Source organism: Pholis gunnellus, assembly GCF_910591455.1.
Source record: "Pholis gunnellus genome assembly, chromosome: 3".
NCBI classification, from domain to species: Eukaryota; Metazoa; Chordata; class Actinopteri; order Perciformes; family Pholidae; genus Pholis; species Pholis gunnellus.
Window position 1 is genome coordinate 7,385,462 of NC_136529.1, and position 21,948 is coordinate 7,407,409.

The following is a 21,948-nucleotide window of genomic DNA, read 5'->3' on the forward strand; positions in this document are numbered from 1 at the left end:
GTGATACCGTAACGCTGGTTAAGGCGTTTACTGTTGTGAGCAGTGATTGTTCCTTCTGAGATAGTTTGTTTGGATGGATTTTTAGAGGCCCGAAACAGTAAAGGTATCTGGAATTTCTCAAGAAAATGGCATAAACAGTAAATGTCTCTGCTAAATCATCTTGTGAAACCTTAGATTTGTTTTTTGATAAAGTGAGTCATTTATGGCTGCAACTAATGATTATCTTACCTTCTACCTTCAAAACCAAAAAGTATTCTATTTACTGACAGAGAAATGCACAACATTTTACCATTCGTGCACTCTAGATCCTTCGCCTCACTTATCAAAATTTCACAACATAATAACATCACAAGATAAAGTCCAAGGTGTCATGTTCAAATTGCTAGTTTTGTCCAAAACCAAAGATATTCAGCATACAATCACACAAGACAAAGAAAAAGCAGCAAATCCTCCCAATCAAGAACCTGGAACTAGATACCGTTTCCAATGTATGCTTGAAAAAGGTCTTCAAAAGATCAACTATTTTTCTGTCCGTCAGTCCATTTCACGTTCAGTTTTAAAAAGTGAACATACTCAGTACATCTTGGGACTGTCCGTCACCTGTACCGTCTACAGTGTTCATGAATTCATCATCACAAAGGGACCAGGATGCACCTCTGGATTAATAAAGAGCAGCACGGCTGGACTGTGTTGCCCTGCAGCCGTTTGCTGCTGAGCTGCACCGTGCAGCTTGCCGGTTAGATTCTGCTGATTCAGCATGAACAGTGCAGCAGAGACACAACAGGGAATTTATGATCAGTGTCTGCGAAGATGCTTCCAACACATCTCATGCATAACACATTATCCATGTAGATAAATACAGTAGATTTCCCTCGTTTCAGATTCTCATATGAGAACGTTTCAGGATTTGCTTGAGTTGCATCCAACATCCCTCCTTTTGTTCACTCATTCCTTGTTCTTCCTGTTTAGAAGACACTAAGCAGGTCAAATCATATGTAACTAATATCATGCACATTCAAATGTCTTTTAATGTAATAGGATCAGGCTTTTCTTTCTCCATCACAGAGCTGCCATCTTTCATAAAACACTAAACAATAATTGGCATTCATTCTGTGCCATGGCAGGACAGTTCCTCTTCTTGATATTTCATGTTGGTCTGCAGATCCACAGTTCGAGCAGTTGCATAACGCCGTGTGACCCTGTATGTGATGGCTGCTCTGCCCTTGCAAACCCCCGGAGCCTTTAAGGAAATGCAGCCGGCCTTTCTCCCATGATCCCCTGTGAGGATCCTATCTCAGGCTCCAATTACCTCACAGTGCAGGCCCAGTCCGTGGCCCCGCTCGCTCAGCGTTCAGTCTCTGAACATGTTCGGGGTAAATGATTGACTTCAGTCTTCATCCATTGATGTTAGATGCAGAAGATGCTCCAATCTGCTCGTTCAGATGCTTTTCAGGAGAGAGCAGTGCGTAAGTTATCGTGTTCAAATTTAAATTTTGAAATGAAAATCTAACTGCATTGATCCAAAAACCCAGACGGAAGGGCTGAGGACGTCTGAAGCCACGATCTAAGTTTCAAAGTTTCAGAAGAGCTCCCGTCAGTCGAGGCCCGTGAGCACCAGATGTGAAGCTCGTAGATGTGAACCCTAAGCTCGTAAGTAAGAGCAAATGGAAATTGGAAGCGAACAGAAGCGTCCACTGGGAATAACGTCGTAAAATCCATAGTTATTCATACAGAAAAAGAAAAGAAAGACTTTAGGTTTTAGTCTAATTAATTGCATTAGCAATGACGGCTCATATGTCATTGCTAAACAGAAAGGAGTTGAACCGGGCGCCGCAAATCAAATGAGTGTCCCTCAATTTGTCACAAGAACTAATCCAATTAGGCTCGCTCTCAAATACAAGCACTTCCACAAAGAGACAAATCTCTCTCTCTCTCTCTCAAAATGACCCTAAACTATAATATTACCACTCAAATTCAACACTGAATTTGAAGGTAAGATGCCGCTGCATATACAAATTATTCTCCTTCATTGGAAAACCAGAAATGATTCGCAGTGTTCGCTCCCTGCATGCTGTAAACGACGGGCTCTTAAAGCAGATGTGCGTTTGCTGAAGCTTTGTGTTGCAGGTCGATGATCAGAAATGAGATGAGATCATTTCCTCATAACAAACCACGTCGGAGGCAGAGGATTTCTACTCAGCAAAAACGCTGAGTGAGAAGAACCGCGATTCAACCAATAGTTTCTTATTATTTTCTGAATGACAATTTAATTTACAATGATTGGAAAAAACAGAGAAAGCATCAAATCCTCATGTTTGGGAAGCAGGAAGGAGCATTTCTGCTTGATAACGACTTAGCAATAATTAAAGACTATCATCCATTAATTAGTAATTAATCAACTGGTCATTTCAGCACTAGTGAGAATGACATGACATGTACTTTGTACAGCCAAAAACAGTCGTTTTGTCCAGCACACAGTATAGGTGAAATACAATCTGCTGCAAAAAGTACTCAGTTTCTATGCAGAGTGACAATCTCCAGCATACAGGAAGTGGAAAATGACAGTATTAGTCTGTTGAAAAGACGACAGACAAATAACGTTTTTTTTTTTTAATAAATTGACTTATATTTAGGGCATCCACCAAACTTTGGCTATAGATGGTATTCAACTCAACAGCTATACAGATTGGAAAGGCAGCCTGCTGTACTGTAATGTACGCACGATGCAGCACACCAGTTCAGAACCGTGGACAGAGCTCACCAGAGAGCCTCACGCGGAGGTCAGCGCCTCACAGCAGCCCTGATCTGATCCGACACCAGCTGCTCTCCACTGATAAATCAAAGAAACGTGCAGGTCTGGAGGAAACACTGGCTCTCTCCCTAGTGATGGCTTCTCTGTTCCTTATGCTTCAGACATCCCTCCCTGCCCTCTGCTGCTGCTGCTGCTGCTGCTGCTGCTGGGTGTCTCACTGCCTCCTCTGCAAACCAGCTCCCACTAAATTGCTGTTAAATGCATTTGCTTACGTCAAAGTGTACACCTTGATCACACACGGAGCACGATTCCGTCTCATTTGAAATGAGTGTCGTGAAGCAGGAGTACGTTACAGGCTGGCAGTGGTTCAAGTTACCCGCTCTTCAGCTCAAAGCTGCAGGTTTTCATGATACAGAGAGCTGCTGAAACAATGACGTCCCCTCTCAAAACGATACACTATGTTATGGACTTCAACTTAGTGGGAAAAAACCCCGCCTGTTCTCACCAACAGATGTAACGGTTCATAGATATCAACAGTCAATTAAGCTACTTTTTTCACAACAAACCTAAGCTAGCTGTTGATCACGGATATGTGGTTATTAAAAAAAAATCAAGAACAACGTACCTGAACGATTGTTTTAATCCAGCTTCTTTGAATGTTTTTTTTAAAATGTAATCATTGTCTTCATCAGCAGGAGATGCCTCCGTTGTATCGCCGGTAGATCTGTCGCTGTAGGAGCCGCCAGTTGGGGGATGGTCCGTGAGTCAAGGTAGCACTTCCGGGATGCTCTTTCAACATAAACGTTTTGTAAGGTGGAAAAGTGTATTGGCCAATAAATTATTAAAAATAATAAAAAATAAAGATAAAGATAATAAAGATAAAAATGAAGACAAAAAAGATCAAAATAAAGTAAGATATAAAAAAAAACAGTGAATAAAATTAACTAATTAATAAATGTAAAAGTAAATTACATGAACTGACAACCAATTTGTTCTAAGTGATTAATATACTATAAATATAATTTTGTCACAATCAACTAATCATTTTTGCACCACATTAAAATGATAGCTTTCTTGGTCAAAATGTTTGCACATAACATCCTCTTCATTTTAAACACTGTACAGCTCTTTTCATGAAAAGAAAAGAAGATATTTCACATATTTGTTGCTGTACATTTCTATTTTACATTAATGACTATTGACTCTTGCAGTTTCCGTTTTTAGTTGTGTACCAAAAAACTTGTATGTAAAAACCTACTTAATAAACCGGTTCCTGTGACTTAAATCAACAAACACAATAGATAAGACTAATTAAAACTAGGACTCAAAAAAGCAAAGAAATTTAATACAAATAACATGTCAATCAACAGTAATGATTAAGTCGCAGGCCTAATTCTCATCGAATGATTTTGCATTCAACAAGCAGAGTGAAAATATTTGTTATGAGGAAATCATCTGATTTGATTTCTGATCATCAAACCAACAACCTGCAATAAAAAAAGTCTTACATATATAGTATAGCAAGTGAAACTGTGCTTATCACGAAACAAGAGAAGTAGTATGAGTCGGGCTATTCATTTTAAATCAAGTTTCTCACTAAATGTATTGGTAATTGTTTATTTTCAGTGGTGGAGGATGTTTTCAGATCCTTTAGTTAAATAAAAATAGCAATACTACTCAATCTTAAGTAAAGGTAGTGAAAGTTCTTTGAAAATGTTACTTAAGTAGGCTGTATTATTAGCTAAAATTAGGCCTACTCAATTTGCACGCCCTGTAAGTGTTACATTATTATATATCATGGTATTAATGTTAATATGTTTTGTATATAAAATCTTAATCTGTAAAGTAACTAATAACTTAAGCTGTCAAATGAATGTAATAGAGTAAAAGGTGCAATGTTAGAATCTTAATGGCACTGGAGTAAAAGTGTTATGTAGCATGAGTTCTGCATAAGTTAAGTACAAAGTACATCAAATCTTTATGTGAAGTACCTAAATAAATGTGCAGTAGTTACATTTCAAACTACATTTATTCCAGATTTCATCCAGTTTTGAAAACGATTATTTTACATATTATACATAATAATAATAATAATAATAATAATAATAATAATAATAATAATAATGTCATTATTATTATCATCATTCTTATTCTTATTCTTAATAATGGATATATAAATAAGGCACATTGGAAATGAAACAGTGTTCTAATATTAATTAAAATAAATATGCTGTATGCTTTTATTTTGATGAAATTCACAAGAGCCTTGGATGGAAATGAACATGGCATGAAGACATTATCTTAAAATAAGTTTGGTTTAAAAAAGGAAAAAAAACTAATAACGTAAAACTTTGTTTTATGTAAAGCACAATAAATACAGTATTTGGTCCACTATTACTGTAGTACTATACAGTATAGCCACCAGGCTGCTCTGCCCCTCCGCACCAGCAGGGGGCGACAATCTCCAGCAGGCCTGGGTCGCGAGGATAAACCTTCCCGGTCAACGAAGGTCGTTCCTTCCGGCTCCGGTCCCGTTACAAGTGGAAAGGTAAAGACAGACCCGGCGTAGTAATCTAAACATATCTTAAACATCTCATGTTCTATGAAACAATAATGCGTAATGTTCGATAGCTGTTAATGTCACAACAGATTCCTTCGACGTATTTCAGCTTTGAACGATTTACAATCGTGGATATTAGACTCAAAAGTGGGGAAGTGACAACGGCACCGATGTTCACGAATGGCTGCCATTTTTCTCTGTTAACGCGGGCCACTTTATACAACGTTAAAGTATATTAAAGTGTTTGACTAGAGATGTTAACACGTCAAACAAACCTAGTGTATTGATTTCGTAAAGCATTAGTTTGCAGGCTTTCGCCTGCATTGATTTGTATCCGTACATGTTGCTAACATGCTACCCTGCTATCATGCTATCATAGTGGAAGCTACTGTAGGCTGTCTGTAACTTGTACTTGTGGAATTTAATGGATGAATATGTCACTTAACACAGATGCTGATGCCCAAGAAGAATCGCATTGCTATCTATGAGCTCCTCTTCAAGGAGGGAGTCATGGTGGCCAAGAAAGATGTCCACTTGCCCAAGCATCCGGAGCTCGCTGACAAGAATGTGCCCAATCTTCATGTGATGAAAGCGATGCAGGTGAGAGGCTGGGTGATGGCGGTTAAAACACTGAACATTTTAATGTTGTTTTTATGTGGCTACAGCCTAACCCAAGCTGTACAGATGAGCAGTGACCTGTTGTGTCCCTCAGAGCAAAGAACAGGGTAGTACTGACATCAAGTGATCAGTGTAGGTTTTGGTACTGTGCTGATATAGTGAGGGATGAATTTCTCTTACAGTCAAACACACAACATGTCACAGTGCTAACTAACATCCAAGTTCAGACATTAACTGTTTGTTCCACTTGCAGAAGCAATTGGTCGTGTTCAGAAAATGTCAAATCTGAAGGACAACATTTGATGGAAAATCCAAAATACCCAGCAACATCCACTCATCTGAATATTGTTCTACTTCAGGCTCTGATTTTGCCGATCTGCCTATAAGTAATTGCAGACCAATGCACGGCTGAATTATGCTCTTATCTTCTTAAAGTAGTCGGCGTCAAATGTAGCTTTGACAGGCAAGAGAAACTGCCGATGCTCATCAAGCAACAGTGTCAGTGTCGGGGGGGAAAGTTGAACTTGTATTTTTCACTTGCATAACAGATCCTAATGAGAATCGTGCAACAGTTGATGTTCCTCATGACAGTATTTTTATCAAATCTCAATGGGGCTACTATTTGTTACACATGGCGGAGAAGGATTAGTGTACTATGTATTGCCTGCTATCATGAGTTGGTAGTACTCTTTCCAGTGTGAAAACGACATGTTTGTGTTTCCCTCCACCAGTCCTTGAAGTCCTGTGGGTATGTCAAGGAGCAATTTGCCTGGCGTCACTTTTACTGGTACCTCACCAACGAAGGCATCCAGTACCTGAGAGACTTCCTCCACCTTCCCCCTGAGATCGTGCCCGCCACCCTGCGCCGCCAGACCCGCCCTGAGACCGCAAGGCCCAGGCCCAAGGGTAAGCTCACTGGTGTACACGTAACTGGTTGAATGGTGCTTGCTTCTGTTGGAATAGACTTGTTTGTCAAAAAACAGTCATCTGCAGTGAACTCGTGATAACTTCTGATGTTGCTTTTTAAATGCATCTTACTAACAAAAAACACAAGTCAATAGCTGTTAATGTAAACCTGCTGAGTGGAGGCATTCCATTGAGATTAGCCTGATGCAGTCAAAGGGCTGCAGCCAGAGCTCAGTGTTGAGTCGATTGTTTCCAGCTGCGCTTTAGCCTCAGATGACCTGCAACAGTTATTTTATTTTATAGAATTGGAAAATGCAATCAAGTCTCAATTAGATTTTCTGCTGATTTAGAAGGAAAGTCTGAGACTTGTGTAGGAAATCACAAGCCAGATAATCCTTCCGTTGGCAGAACATATGTCTGTTGATTACAGTGCTAAATCTTAGCTTTATAACAAACGCTGTCATGCAAGGTCCGACACCTTATTGAGAACAACTGATGCTTTTAAGTTACAGTTGGTAATTTTACTCTAATTATCTTGCCATATTTGCTCAAACTGTCACTATATTGTGACGGTAGTACACGAGGAAGATGATCTGTGTAAAAATCAGGCTCCCCTGCCTCCTGTTAGTTTAAGAGCTTCATTCCACCACACTGAAGAAAACCAGCCAATCACAGCCGTGGAGTCTCTAACGCAGCTGTCAATCACAGCTCTGATCAAATACGAGTCAAAACTTTGAATATTGATTTTGAATCAAGTTACCAACTGTAGCCTTAATATCATTTATAACGGTCTCCAGCACCAAACAGGAATCCTTAAATAGATGACCAGAAAATGTGCTTTTCATGACTATAATTACAGAGACCAATATAATAAATATCTTACAAAGGAAAATAAATGTAGAATTTCTTTTTTATATATACAAATGTTATGCTGTGAAGGGACTTGCTGCTTAAAGAGATGTGGTCTCAGCTGCAAAGTTGACAAGAATTCAACATTTTCAGACACATAGTTGATCCGGCTCAACCGTCAGCTACATCTCTTTTTTAGAGTCTGTGTGAACATATCTGGTGTGGGTTTAGATGGGACAGAGGGGTTGGCAATGTTGTTTGTGTAGTTTGTTGTCTGATAAATTGCTGGTACTCACAGACTTTGTATCACTTATGACCAGCATTGTGCTCGCTGACTCATGTTGTCTCTGCTGTCTGCCCTTTTTGTTTTAGCGTTGGTGGCACATTTTCTTATCGCCTAATAATATATCTGCCACCAACATAGCGTTTGTCTCTCTCTTTAGAGTTTAGGTGTAGAATAAAATATCGCTGTCTGACACAGTGGTGCATTCTGGGATAATGTTTCCCCCTTAAGCAAACCAGTGTCTTCAAATTGGTCATAAATAATCTGCCACATTTATATATAATACTGTTCTGTCATAGGACCTGTGTATTTAGTGAAACGTTTTGACTATCTGAACTCTCACTTTAAAGTACACAAAGTAAACCTGAATTCTTCTTGTTTATTTCTGCAGGAATGGAAGGAGAGAGGCCCGCCCGCCTTAACCGCGGGGAGGCTGACAGAGATACATACAGGCGCTCTGCTGCACCCCGTAAGTATACTTCTCACACGATTAGGCAACCGTCTACAGGACTGTCTCAGAAAATTAGAATATTGTGATACAGTTCTTTATTTTGTGTAATGCAATTAAAAAAACAAAAATGTCATGCATTCTGGATTCATTACAAATCAACTGAAATATTGCAAGCCTTTTATTCTTTTAATATTGCTGATTATGGCTTACAGCTTAAGAAAACTCAAATATCCTATCTCTAAATATTAGAATATCATGAAAAAGTATACTAGTAGGGTATTCAACTAATCACTTGAATCGTCTAATTAACTCGAAACACCTGCAAGGGTTTCCTGAGCCTTGAAAAACACTCAGCTTGGTTCAGTAAACTAAATCACACGTATGGGGATTATCACAATATTCTAATTTTCTGAGACAGTCCTGTATGTAGCGCTGTTGAAATGAGCAGCTATACGTCTTTGAGAGGCAGGTAGAAATGGTCCATTTACCGGGAATTGGTTCTTATTCGCAAAGTTTCACAACAATAGAAGTTATTTAATTTGGGTGTCTTTAATTTAATGTAGCGGAGAATGCTTTCTTAAGAATACATTTACCATTCTGTGTGTTTAAGAACCTTTTTGTTTAGCTTGTTTCTGGGGGTTAATGTGTGTGTTGACTGACTTGTTAATTCATAAATCCTCCATCAGCTGGTGCTGACAAGAAAGCAGAGGCCGGTGCTGGAGCTGCCACAGAATTCCAGTTCGTAAGTACTGCTGCTATATTTCCCCAGTGAATCGTCCTTCAGTCATGAAACCTGACTGTTTAGTTGAACGATGTATTGACAAACGTTTCCTGTTGCAGAGGGGTGGCTTCGGACGCGGCAGAGGACAGCAGCCTCAGTAGATTTCGCCATTTCTTTCTGTACAATAAAGAAAATGAAAATACAACTCATCTGTCCCAGTTTTGTTGTGTAAGACCTGAGTGGATCCCAGTCCACATTAGTCTTTAATAGGCTGGAGGAGTCCCATGTCCTCTCACCTCAGGTTCTCCGTATAAATGGGTTCTCTGGGTACCACCAGACATCCCTATTCAGAATCGTGTGCAGTTTTTGTGAAAAACCTATTTTGCATGCAGTAAAAAAATTATTCTCCACTATTGTAAAAAATGCAGTGAATGTTTCTGCACACTGAGTCCCTAGACTTTTGGACTTGCATTGATTGTGTGAGTGTAAAGCTGAGACTCTGAGTCCAACTGTTTTCAACTGACGTTGGTCCCGTCAGGAGCCATTTCACACTGAGACCACATTTGAAACGTCACTATAAAATGACCTAGAATAATCACCGCCTCATGAAACCCAAGCGTACGGCATTCGGAGGCTGAATGGCTTTCCTTTGTATTATTGACAGTAAGTGCTCGCCATCCAATTGCTGAAAAATGTAATCTGTCAAAGTTGGATATGAAATCACAGCCTGTTTTTTTTATGGTGTTCCTTAAGGTCTTAATGTGGGTAAAATAACGGAAGGGTTTTATTATACGGGAACCATTTGAGTGGTCAAATTATTAATTGGAACCAAATCCATTAAACGGATGCTACCATTTCAATATCGATTGTTCTACTCCTGACTTACTGTCCTTTTCCTGATGTGACATGTTGAATGTCTTCTGTGAAAAAGGCCAGCGGCTTATTTGGCAACAAATTGTTACGAGTGGGTCTGATGACACCCTGTACATCCTCGGTATGCCCTCTCGGGTGTTTGCACCTCTTAGTTATTTATTTGACATGATTCTAGCATAGCTCTGCCCAAACAGACACGTTTTACCAAGCAGCAGAAGTAAAAACATCCGTGTGGGAGTCTTTAAACTTTCAAAGTGAAGCTGTTTTATGCTGACATAGGAAACTGGTGTCCAGATTGCATTATTGAATATTGTAAAGTCTGTTTCTTAAGTTAAAGGAACAGCTTCTGCTTCAGGGCTAAACATGTATTACACACAGGAAATGGCACATGCAACACTTAATGTGAAATAACAGCAACAACCTGTGAGCCACTTCAATACACACACTAACTGAACGGGTTCAGTGGGTAGTGTGCACTGGAAACAGAAAAAAGCTTCAGTATTGTTTATGCATCGTTTTACTAAATGCAAATAAAGGATCATAAAATCAATGACGCCGTCCTGAATGTGAAATACTGGTGTTTATTTGTTGGCACATTTATATTACAATCTTCAGTCTTCTCGCACTGGTTTTATTCCACAGTCCCAAATGACAAAAGAAGGGAAAAGAGAAAAATCCAGTGACACATATACCTTGGAGAACAAAATGACGAGTCTGCAACTTCAAGGCTGAGGTCAGGTGCACGCTTTTTGTTATTCAATTACTAGTATTTGGGGAGAACTTTTAACCGTTTATTCAGCTATTAAAATGGCCATCGGACCATCACGCTAAAGGAAACTGAATATTACAATCCTCGGCAGCAAAGTGATGTGCTTTTAATATACAGTATATATATATATATGGTTTTTGCTTTGGCCACAAGATGGGGCAGTACATACGTATACCATCACCTTTGGTAAATGAAACAGGAAGTGACTTTATCTGAAGCTCTAATTGTTCTCTGAATAATTCATCTTTGTTTTTCTCCCCCAAGTTGTGAAGCTTCAATGTCATACAAAAGAGCCAAATGTTCTAGAAATCTGCAGGGACTCAAAACGTGCTTATATGGACACATGTACTTCATAAATCCACTCCTGAACTCCAGCCCAGATCACTGTACATATGACAGGAAGTGCTTGTATTGTGAGTTAGAAAAAAAACAAAAGGACACTAATCCTTATTGTCCAATGTGCGTCCTCTGGCTGTAAGGGTGCTGTGTTAGCTATATACAAGACACAACAGATTAAAGAACTGACAAAAGAAAATCATATGGATCGAGAACAAGTGGTCATTAATAATGAAGTCCCTGGCTGTTACTTGTGGACATCCTCCTCACATTCATTTTGACAGTACCTGTCACCCCGCGTCCAACCGCCGAGAGGGAATGAAATCATCGCTAATTACTCACTTTTACATTTGTCTTTTTAAGCCATATACAGATTCAAGCCCTTGGCGTCCGATTGCACATTTCAATGAAGACTTGAAGAAGGGTCTCGTCAACACGAGCTCTCTTTTGAGGTGCCGGGTGGTGCGTCGTAAAGCCAGACTTTGGCCAACCGCGCCTTTCCTGGTACACGGCAATAAAATCAAAGTCTCAACCGGTTGTAAAGGAGACTTTAGACTCCTTCCACATACACTTTCGTTCATGGAGGGATAATAAAGGAGTCCGTCTGAAGCCTGATTTGCTGGGAGAAAAGGACCATGAATAAAAGACAACCACCGCCGTCACCTCAGGGAGCCTTTCTGCCCCGTCTCCGGGTCGCCTTTGATCCACCAGATCTCACTTCTCGGTGTTGTTTCCCATGAAGGTTTCTGGACTACTGAATAATGATCCTATAGTTTTCTGCCAATACCTAAAGTTAAATGTGCATCCCATCATTTTAACCAAGAACAATTTTACTTTTGTTGGCATTCAAAAAAAAATAAAAAATACAGCTCCCATGAGTCTTAGCGGTAGACGCACAAGAGAGCCGTTGTTTTTGAGAGCTGGCAAAGTAATCACTGATGTATCTGTATTAACAAAAGCACTCAAAGTTTACTATCCATAAATCATACTCCATCTTTAAAGCTGCTATCATCAATGTTTCTATGCAAACAGTGGATCACATGACTTCTGTTTGTTACTTGAAGTCATGAACCTGCAGAGTATTATCAACTGGCGGGGCTATTTAACATCTTTCTGCTCATTGTTTTGATTTTATGGCCCACAACTTTCATGTTTTAGTTCACCAACTGCTAAAAACAGCCTGCTATTTATCTCAGGAATTGGTGGAGATCAAAACCGAGATAAAAGAGGATTGAATATCGGACCAACGTTTATCAGATGGACACAAACGCAACAAAATGAAAGCCAACGTTGATCTTTAAATGCCGGATGTGTAAATAAGCAACAGTTTCTGCCACATAGACTTAAATGACTGATTCATGTTTGCTGCAGCAGATTTAAATACGGACAGAAAACCACAGTATCAAGTGAAAGAACAATGAAAGGAACCCTCTATGGGGAAATACTGTGAACAGTGAAGCAGCTGCTTTACTTCTACTAATTAGTGGTCTGGAAACTCAGACTGTCGCTGAGTCAAAGAACAGTAATCCTTTACCGTTACAAGGGTTTTTTTGTCGAAAAGAAAATCAGAACTTTGAGAATATTCAATTATAAATAGGCTCCTCCCTCTCACCAACAGCCACATTCCTCGTCCTTTAGCCTCACATCGACGTATTCTACCCCAACAGCTCGAACGCCACGACTTCAGCCCGTTCTTCCAGCCTCAGTTGAAATGACATGTCGGACTCACAGATGAGTAAGAGGAGCTTTTCTCATTTGTACTCTCCCCTTTGATCTATACAGAAATAAACAATTTACAATAAAAACCTCTAACATGCTATCTACAGCGCCTCCAGTTTCACAGTATTGAGCCAGCTGCCTGACGCCACATCCAGGCCCCGCGACGCAGCTCGGCTAAAGAGACTTTTGCCAGACGTTAGAGAGAAAAACAACATAAAAACAACAAAAAACTAGTATCCAAAAGCATTTTACATGTTAAAAACAAGGTCTCAAACTGTACAAGGCTTGTTTGTTCTGCACCAGCATTATAGATTTGATTACTTTCGATGTCAAGCAGGTGTTTTTGAGTGTTTTTGGGGATGCAGATTAAATAATAAAAAAAGAAATGATGACCACAACGCGTGCCCACTAAAGTCACCTGTGCCGTTCCGAGCAGTGTAAACAATTGCTTTCTTTAACCAAACTGAATGTGAGGAGTAAAACATGGAAATGGGGGTTTAATAACTTAAGTGATATGTGCTGCATTTTGAAATTCAAAAGACCATGAATTTGAAACCTACCGTCCTCTCAGTATGTGGAGGAAGACTTTGTAGTCAGTCAAAGGAGAGCAGTTAAACAAAGGACAGGGATTTAAAAAGGAGGTAAAGACACTGAGGAGAAAAAAAAAAAAAAAAAAAAGGTGGTTCATCTGACATTGTATGTTGACATTCCTTCACTCTCTTTACCGTGTTCATTAATCTCCGCTGGAGAGTGAAACCTGTAGTGCTTGGCTAGCTTCCCCAAATAAGAGAGAAACACACTTGACACTTGAAATTTGAAAAAACTAGCGGCGGGGGGGGGGGGGGGGGAGGGGGGGGGGTATCCTTCTGATCAGAGAGACGTCAACAACAACGATAAGGAACAAAATGAAGAAGAGAATCCAAAAAGACCTCAACCACGAGTCTGTTTGCACAGTCAGGTCACCCGAGCGAGTGAGACACAACGTGACGGTGCTCATGCAAGACAAGTCACTTCCCACAATTCTGTTCATTCCGATACAGACAACATTTGCTATCCTTATGAAAACGGGGGAGGGGAGTACACTAATGGGCACATTCATTCACGACAAAAAAAATAATCTCAAAGAAAAAAAAATGGAGGAGACTTTAGAAAAAGAGACCACCAAAAGCCTTCCGCTTAAGCACTAAGTATACACTTTTACATTACAACAGTAAAAAGTAGTTCTTGCATTCAATAAACACCACGCTAAGGGCGCGTTAAGGGGGGAGAGTGAGGGGGGGAGGGGCGACATTTCATGCAGTTGTCAGTAAAAAGAAAACAAACAAAAAAAAGGGGTCAAAAATTACATTTACATTTACAAAGTGTTTCAGACTATTCACCCAACACTTGTCATCAAGTCTGTGCCACAGTTCTGGCACAAAGCAGTTGGCAAGGCAAACCATGTTGTTGAGACAGAAGAGAAGAGAAAAAGAACAAAGAAGAGGAGAGGAGAGGAGAGAGAGAGAGAGAGAGAGAGAAAGAAATGACACGAGTAAGAGCGCAAGTGGTGAAGAAAGCTCCCGGAGGTGTCAGAGTTAGGATTTTAGTTATCTGATACCCGAGACGGAGCTCTGATTGATGCTGTAGGTCGGGGACAGGTCCTCGCTTATCGTGGCCACCAGAGGCGTTCCGTTGCTGGTCGGGCAACTCTCCCGGAGAGCCTCGAAGTAGGTGGCCTGCACAGGCTTGTGACACTGCAACACTCTTATGGCATCGTCTATTTTGAACCATTCCCTTTGCCTCCCTGTTGGGACAGAACAAGACGCCATTGTTGGAACAAGTTAGGACATGTGAGACGCAACACGGGACGACGACGACGACTACAAACAATTACTAATGATCAGTACTGTGCACAGCTTTCAAATGAAAATCAGGAGGGCAGGAACAAAGCTGCTGTTATAATCCCTCCCCAACAAACGTACAGTAAAATCCCTGAACTGTAATATCAGTAAAGCCTGGGAAAGAACAACAGAGCTACAGACAGCATGTGACTGCCGGAGAACTTTGTCCGTATGATCCCTAGTTGTTGTTTTTTACAAGTAAACAAATGCGGGGCTTTACCAATGTTGACCGAGTCCTCCCAGTCCTCCAGCAGCTCTGTTACGATGAGGACATAGACGTAGGTTCTGTGTTTCCTCTCCTGGTTCTGTAGTACATTCACAAAACATGCGTCACGGTCACAGTTGAAAAGCACACAGAAAAAAAAGTCGCCGGCAAACAAACCTCACCTCAAATTCTCCAACTAAGCGACCTAAAGTGCCCTTCACGCCAGCCTGTGGAATAAAGGAGAGGTATTAACACGGGGAGTAAATACATATCGCAGCATACCGTTACAGTGGACAACTCAGGGCTGTAACACTGTAATCCAACAGCCTAGCGGTCAACGTTACATGTTGTAACCTTGTTGTGTCATTTCTAAATTGTTTGTGTTGCAGTGGATTACATTACATCATAAGACTGTTTTCATCCCCTTCTAATTCCCGGGTTGTTGCGGAATCCTCCAAATAACACACAAGTCAAACATTAAAAATCAGTGACTTCATTGGAAGTCATGTCTCACATGTACGGATTCCTCCTCCATTCATTTCAGTGCAATGAGGTCTAATGTAGCCAACAGTAAGTATTACAAACGAGTCCCACGGTCTACGTTCTGGAATCAGACATCTAAAGTCAACTTAGTTGGAAATCAGGCTTTTTTTAAAATGTATTATTATTTTTAAACTATACATGCGTGACAACTAACGATTATTTTCATTATTGATTTAATCGGACACTTACTTTCTCGATTAAAGAAGCACTGAAAGCTAGAGCGGCCGGCCCCGATATGTCAGCAGAGCACGGAGAAGCTCTGACAACATTAATGTTAAATACAGCTTCTTTAACGGATAAATCCTTTGGTCTACAAAAACGTTAAACGGTGATAAATGCTCATCACCATCTCCTGGAGCCCAAGCCGCACGTATCGTTTTGTCCAACGAGGAGTGAAAACCCAACAAGATGTTTAATTACAATTATAAAAGCAGAGACAATCCGTTAATTGACACATCTGAGTTTGGCATTGTTCCCCGCTGCAAGAAAAACTTTTGCCATTTGAGCAGTTGTTTGCGGCTCTTATTTCTACAGCTGCAAAACACATGTAAACACCCCTGTTCCACTATCACTTACTGTCACATACTGATGGCTTCTCTACAAGATGTTTGGAGTACCATAAAGATCAAGTATAAAGGTCACAAGCAGATTCACCGTTTCTCTTCCTGTGACCCTTCACACCCGAGCCATGCAAATATCACAATCCATCCTAGACAGTGGATGACTTGCATGTTATCTTTTAACATAACAATGGAAAAAAAAATAATCTCCAAGCTAGATCCCAACTCCCAGAGGTGGACAGCAGGTCAGGTTTAGATACAGAGCCAAAGCCACTTGCTGACATCTTTGCCGCTTCTTCTTTTCCTTCTTCAGGTTCCAGTTTCAGTCTATAAATACATGTTGACTGCACTCACGGCACCATGGACTCAGAGTTGGACTCTTCCAAGATCATATGTGAAAGAACAGGCCCACCACTAGAAACCCCGAAGTCATGCCAGGGATTAAGCAATAGGCCAAAAGTCAACCTGTACGTTTCGAGATTGGAAAATGTCTCGCAACTCAAGCATTCATGTAACTGAAGACTACTGGCCATCGTCTTGGGAGAGCGGATGCAGAGCATTGAGTCCCGTGTCTTCCTGGTGTACGACTATCGAGCACAAGCCCAGGTTGTGAACGGTCAGACAGACCAAACAAACTCTCTGTAATCTTTTAACCTGCTGCGGACTGGCGAGAGTTCAAACCAATAAGCAAAAGCAATCATATGGTCATCAGAATAAGCACGCCAGGATTAGGATATGTCCTGTTACACCACAGTCCAATAAGAAGCTTAGGAAGCCACAAGACATGGCGATGCATGAAAGTCACCTCAAAAGGTTCTGAATGTGGACTTTTACCACTTTTTTTGAAAAACATCAGAAGTGATGCCACAATGATTTTGACCCCTGTGGAAATGTATTGGCAAGCCGCAGCGTCCCGTCAAAAACTAGCAAACAGCGAGGAGCCAGGATAAGGGATGATGATATCAGCCTCTATCAGTGTGATGATCCCGCACAGAGAAGAGGCTTTGTATGGCCAGTGACAGCCGGGTGAGATCCAGTGTCTTCAGCGCCCTGTCGCCATCCTGATCAAAATGCCCAAGCGATGAACACGAGGTACCAAAAGGACAATACTTGATTTAAGGGGCGGACGTTGAGGCACAAGCAGTATTATTGATTTCCAATGAGCTGTAGGACTGTTTACTAATTGCTACCTATCCTCATAAATACACGCACACACTAAAATAGACACATTTTGCCCTTCAAACTGCCTTTGGTAACAAGGTACATGTGGTAGAAAATAGAAGTGTCTAAATAATAAAGTATGAAAGCGGATTGTTTCCCTTGGCTTGCTGCATTTGTGGGTTTGGATAGTGCTGCAGTGCAACCGCTGGGCAGCCAGTGTTCAATCTCAGTGTGACCTCCTTTGACACCCAAACACTGCTTTGTAACATGATGCTATGATGCAGCTTACATGTTGCTAGGCTCTGTCTCTTTGTGCAAACAGGATGACTGCACCGACAAAATGGGTTTCGAGAGTGAGGTATTAGGCCCAGTGTTAAATGCAGACATGATTGAATAGATGAAACACAATACATCTTATGAGCTTCAACTCAAACTAATTTGCCACGCTGCAAATGGAAATCTACTCTCAGAACAATATTCCGGTTCAGAGAGGAATCTTTTTACATTCGTGTTTCAGACACATGGGTCAAGTAAAGTGCACAGTCTACATAGGAACTGCATTAGAAAAAGAAAAGGGGAACACAATATAGGCTTAATTCAGAGATTATATCTATGAAAAACAGTTAAAGAACCAACCTCTTCACACACTTCTCGAGCTGCAGCAACGTTGGGCTCCTCCTCGGGCTCCATTCCCCCTCCAGGAACTATCCACTTATCAGGATGTCGACTACTGCTCACCAACAGCACCTGCGAAGCGTCCCATACAAACCTGGTTAGGCATTACAGCCTAACTCCATGCTGTTTGTTAATTGTGTTCAATGGATTGTGTTAAACAAGTGTTGCTGCTCGAGCAAGATTATGCAGTGATCTGTGTTCATAGTGTTCACAAGAAGAGCCAAACACCAACATCTGACACAATAACCACCAGTCAATAATGACACTGAAAACTATCAAGGCTATCTGAAACTATCTATCTGAACTGGGGCCAAGTTATCCAGCTGGATGTTGATGTTTTTCCCCCAATAGCTAATGTATGAATCACTAACCTTGCTGTTTTTTCCTGCAATAGTACGGTGAGTTCATGGTGTCAACATGTTATGGCTCACTGTCTCTGGTAAAGGGTTCCAGCTATGTGCAGGTCAGACTGATGTGTTTCCTGTAATCAGCCCATGTTCAGATCTGGCCTCTACTTTTACCGGAATGAGGAATTAAGTCTCTGATCAGTCTGCCTCCCTAGTAAGAATGTTTCAACTACAAAGACATCTTTGTGCGTGTTGTTGACATCAGCTTCCCAAAAAATCGACTCTGATCTCAAATAACCCTATAAAGTACTACTTTGATTGATTTTTCGTGGGAGAGCGCAAGATGGTAGCGAGTGGCATATAAACAGTTATGGTAACTACGTGGTGACATTTGTACACAACGAAACAGGTTTCGGGTTTGTCATAAAGCAGGGTGGCTGTTCCAAACTCTTATTATTATGGGTTTTATGTCATAAAGTCAACAACGTAAAATAAGCAGTGATGCAAGACAACCGTGCTTCGCGACCAGTGTTGTCTGTTGGTTAAAGCTAGCACAGCTAATAGTTACATCAGTCCCATGTTTGGCTACCAATACCAGTTGCATTAACGCTAACCCAGGTAACACCAACAGTTACTTAGCTTGCCAAATCATCTGTAACGGGAGCAGATACACATCTTAGCTTGTCACTTTGGAAAGATAAATGATTTCTACCTCGTCCCCTTTATGATAAAGTCACCGCTCATCACAGCCCGGGCTGTGGGCTGTGGTCGCTGGCTAAGAGCCGGCTGCCCACAGCAGCAACACGGCTAGTTAGCAGGCTAGCGTTAGCATTAGCGTGCTGCTAACAGGTTGACTCCAAGTAACGCTGTGTATAAAAACCCGAGGTTGGTATATGCACAGCTAAAGAGGCTTACATAATCTTATTGGTGAGTGCAAACTCAAAACTAATGTTTAATACACAACGACAGAAGACAATACAAGAGGCTAAGAAACGAGTGAGTCATCGTTTCTAGCTGGCATAAAACCACAGCTGTATTGACAAATACAACGTTACCGATTCACAGACAGAGTAGCCACAATGCTAATGTTAGCTTGGCCCGCTAGACAGCGCCATCACCGGACTCACCTCCTCCTCAGTCTCGCTCCTGAAACACAGGCAGGCGGCCCGCTTCTTGTAGCCATCCCCGTCGTACGTCCGGGTTTGGTTTGACTTGAGCTTCATCATCTCAAAGAGCACAAAAGTTCAAAAGTACAGCTAAGTTTACCACTTATAAAGATGATGGTTGTAGACGCAAAGTCCTCCTCCGGGGAACCTCGGCGTTTTACTTAAAAGAAATAACTTCTTCTTCGCTTCATTTTCACAAACCTGGGCACATCTACGGCACGGTCGCCATTACAAGGAGCCGCTACGCCCACTACGTAATAGGAATTTTAACAGCTCGGGGAGCGTAAGAAAACTACCCATCGAGCGTTGAAGAATCGCAACAACGGAGAGGAGGGGAGAACGCTACACCACGCTCTGACTGGAGTGAGCCGGTGAAGGAAACTGGCACTTTTGGCTCGAACTAGCTTCTCACGGACACTTGTTTGAGGCAGATATAATTAAGTAAGATTGTAGCCTACAGCCGTATTTGAGGAAGTATAACGTAACGTAATGTTATTAATGTAGTGTACCGTTAAAATTTAAAAATGATTGATTAATACTGGTTTGAGTAATCATGTTCAGCACCGCAGGTAATGGACAGCGCCCGCATATGTTCTTCAATACTGATCCAACAACGTGTATTAAAAATGTTTATCTCACATCTGAGTTCACCCTTGTCACATAACTGAACTGAAACATACTGTTGGTTAATCTATTAGGCAATCCACCATTTAATAATAATCATAATAATAATAGATTGTATTTGTATAGCGCTTTAAAAGGTACTCAAAGGCACTTTACATGGTAAAAACAGAAACAATAAAACCAATAACAATATAAACAAGGCAAGTGACTATTAAGTCAATAATCCTTTAACTAATTTTGAAGCCAACCCTTGCCTCTGTAATCTGATAATTGAAAGTTTTACTTTTTCCTCTATGATTCCTATATCTGTGGATTTTGACTTTGGTCGGGTAAAACAACAATGTGAGCACCTTGCAATTTAACATATTTTCATTTTATAGATGTAACAATACATGGATTTATTGATTTATCCGTCAGCAATATGATTGTTAGTTAGATGAAACAGCCACAAACTAGCATCGCTGCTTGAATGCTTTTAATAGCTCTGTAGCCACATTTGTGTCAAATCTTGCATGTTTTTGCTGACATACTTGATCTTGCATGTGTTTTGTTCGCAGAGTGCAAGTTATGGTGTCATAGTGATATAAAATGGAGGTAATTGTAGGCTAAATCTGACCCGTACTGCAGGCCTACGTTTTTCCTCTTTGCTTTTATTTGTGGCGAATCTCCTTTAAATTTGATGATGTCACATTCTGCCGGGCTACTTTGTGTAAACACCTCAATTGAGCTGCAAAAACATACATTTGACATTCTCTTTCTAAAAGAGTGCTTTGTTTAAGAAAGACGGTTGGTTTCTATTCTGTATTCTGTTACTGTTGTTTTGTTATTCTAACCACACCATAATGAAACTGGACTGATTTACAGATGTCCAACTATGAGAAGAATATGTACTAATGGATGAAGGATTTCGAAAACATTTCACTCTTCAAAGTTGGCAAAATGATGATTTTCCGAAGTGCAGCTACAATATACTCACACCTGACAATCTCTACTCAAGGTGCACATCTGCAACACACTTTTCTTTCAAAATAATGCTTAATTTAAAGAGTTTTTTATTATGTTTTGTGATATGTATTTAAATTACTGTTAAGTTAGTGGTAGAAATAACTGCAGAGAAATAGAGGGAACAATCTGGAGCTACTGCCAAGAAATGTGATCTCTCCAATATCCCTTTCACACACAAGCGCAAATATTAAAAAGACTATAAAATGAGTCATTTTTGCTTTGGAAATCAGACAAATAACCACTGGCAAAAACATCTAATCCAGGACCAGGAGCAAAAGAGAAGTTTTGCGAAGGACTAAAGAAAGTTCGATCACAGGTTTGTTGATGAACTTGGTCTTTACTCACTACCTTCAGTAATGGCAACAGAAACAGACGTGGATGAGGACTCCTCCGTGTCAGTCAAAATGTTTTCTCTGGGATTATCATCAGAGATTTAAGGGGGAAAAATGCCGACCAGCACTAATACTCCACATCCAAAAATATGGGTTCAGCAGATTTGGATAACAAGCAAAGCTGTTGCTGCAAACCGGTAATGCATTAGAAACAATTCATATTTCAGAAATATTTGATTCATCACCTCTTCAGTCTCCACAGTCCAATTTACACACACTACAAATTGTCAGCATAATCTGTTCTGACACAAAGCCATAATTGTTTATTCTGTTCTCATGGTGGCTTCATTGCTCGTATTATTTTCATTTTATTGCTTCTTTCACGCTCCTTTTTTTCTTTTTTCTGTTGAAGTCCCATTGCTTTTACTGCTGCAACAATCCAATTTCCCACCAGGGATCAATACAATTTCCTCTCATCTTATTTACTTGTATTCCCTTTGAAGTTTCTCCAACAGATACTGACATTTGAAGTGCATCTTACCTTCCTCTGACAACATCTCAGGTGGCCCTTTAATAAAGCAAATCCCAGCTTTTCCTATAAACTGTTCACTGA

The 21,948-nt window shown here is 40.5% G+C and overlaps 2 protein-coding genes across 2 annotated transcripts; one reads left to right on the forward strand and one right to left on the reverse strand.

Annotated features, from left to right (window-relative positions):
- Positions 1-5,262: 5,262 nt before the first annotated feature.
- On the forward strand, positions 5,263-9,345 carry rps10 (ribosomal protein S10). The gene is made up of 6 exons (XM_079186531.1): positions 5,263-5,300; positions 5,763-5,912; positions 6,662-6,836; positions 8,360-8,437; positions 9,106-9,161; positions 9,260-9,345. The coding sequence occupies exons 2-6, from the start codon at positions 5,763-5,765 to the stop codon at positions 9,299-9,301; spliced, it is 501 nt and encodes a 166-aa protein (XP_079042657.1). The 5' UTR covers positions 5,263-5,300; the 3' UTR covers positions 9,302-9,345.
- Positions 9,346-10,585: 1,240 nt separating this feature from the next.
- nudt3b (nudix (nucleoside diphosphate linked moiety X)-type motif 3b) lies at positions 10,586-19,611 on the reverse strand. Its single transcript, XM_079156542.1, has 5 exons — positions 19,336-19,611; positions 17,823-17,933; positions 15,105-15,149; positions 14,938-15,022; positions 10,586-14,620 (listed from the first exon to the last, which is right to left on the reverse strand). Exons 1-5 carry the CDS (start codon positions 19,432-19,434, stop codon positions 14,424-14,426), a joined length of 537 nt encoding a protein of 178 aa, XP_079012668.1. The 5' UTR covers positions 19,435-19,611; the 3' UTR covers positions 10,586-14,423.
- Positions 19,612-21,948: the final 2,337 nt, after the last annotated feature.

Coding starts and splice junctions, on each gene's coding strand:
- rps10 (XM_079186531.1), top strand. CDS start 5,763: ATGCTGATGCCCAAGAAGAATCGCATTGCTATCTATGAGCTCCTCTTC. Junction 8,438..9,105: donor CAGGCGCTCTGCTGCACCCC/GTAAGTATACTT, acceptor ATCCTCCATCAG/CTGGTGCTGACAAGAAAGCA. Junction 9,162..9,259: donor CTGCCACAGAATTCCAGTTC/GTAAGTACTGCT, acceptor TTCCTGTTGCAG/AGGGGTGGCTTCGGACGCGG.
- nudt3b (XM_079156542.1), bottom strand. CDS start 19,434: ATGATGAAGCTCAAGTCAAACCAAACCCGGACGTACGACGGGGATGGC. Junction 17,934..19,335: donor GGAGCGAGACTGAGGAGGAG/GTGAGTCCGGTG, acceptor GACGCTTCGCAG/GTGCTGTTGGTGAGCAGTAG. Junction 15,150..17,822: donor CTCGAGAAGTGTGTGAAGAG/GTTGGTTCTTTA, acceptor TTTATTCCACAG/GCTGGCGTGAAGGGCACTTT.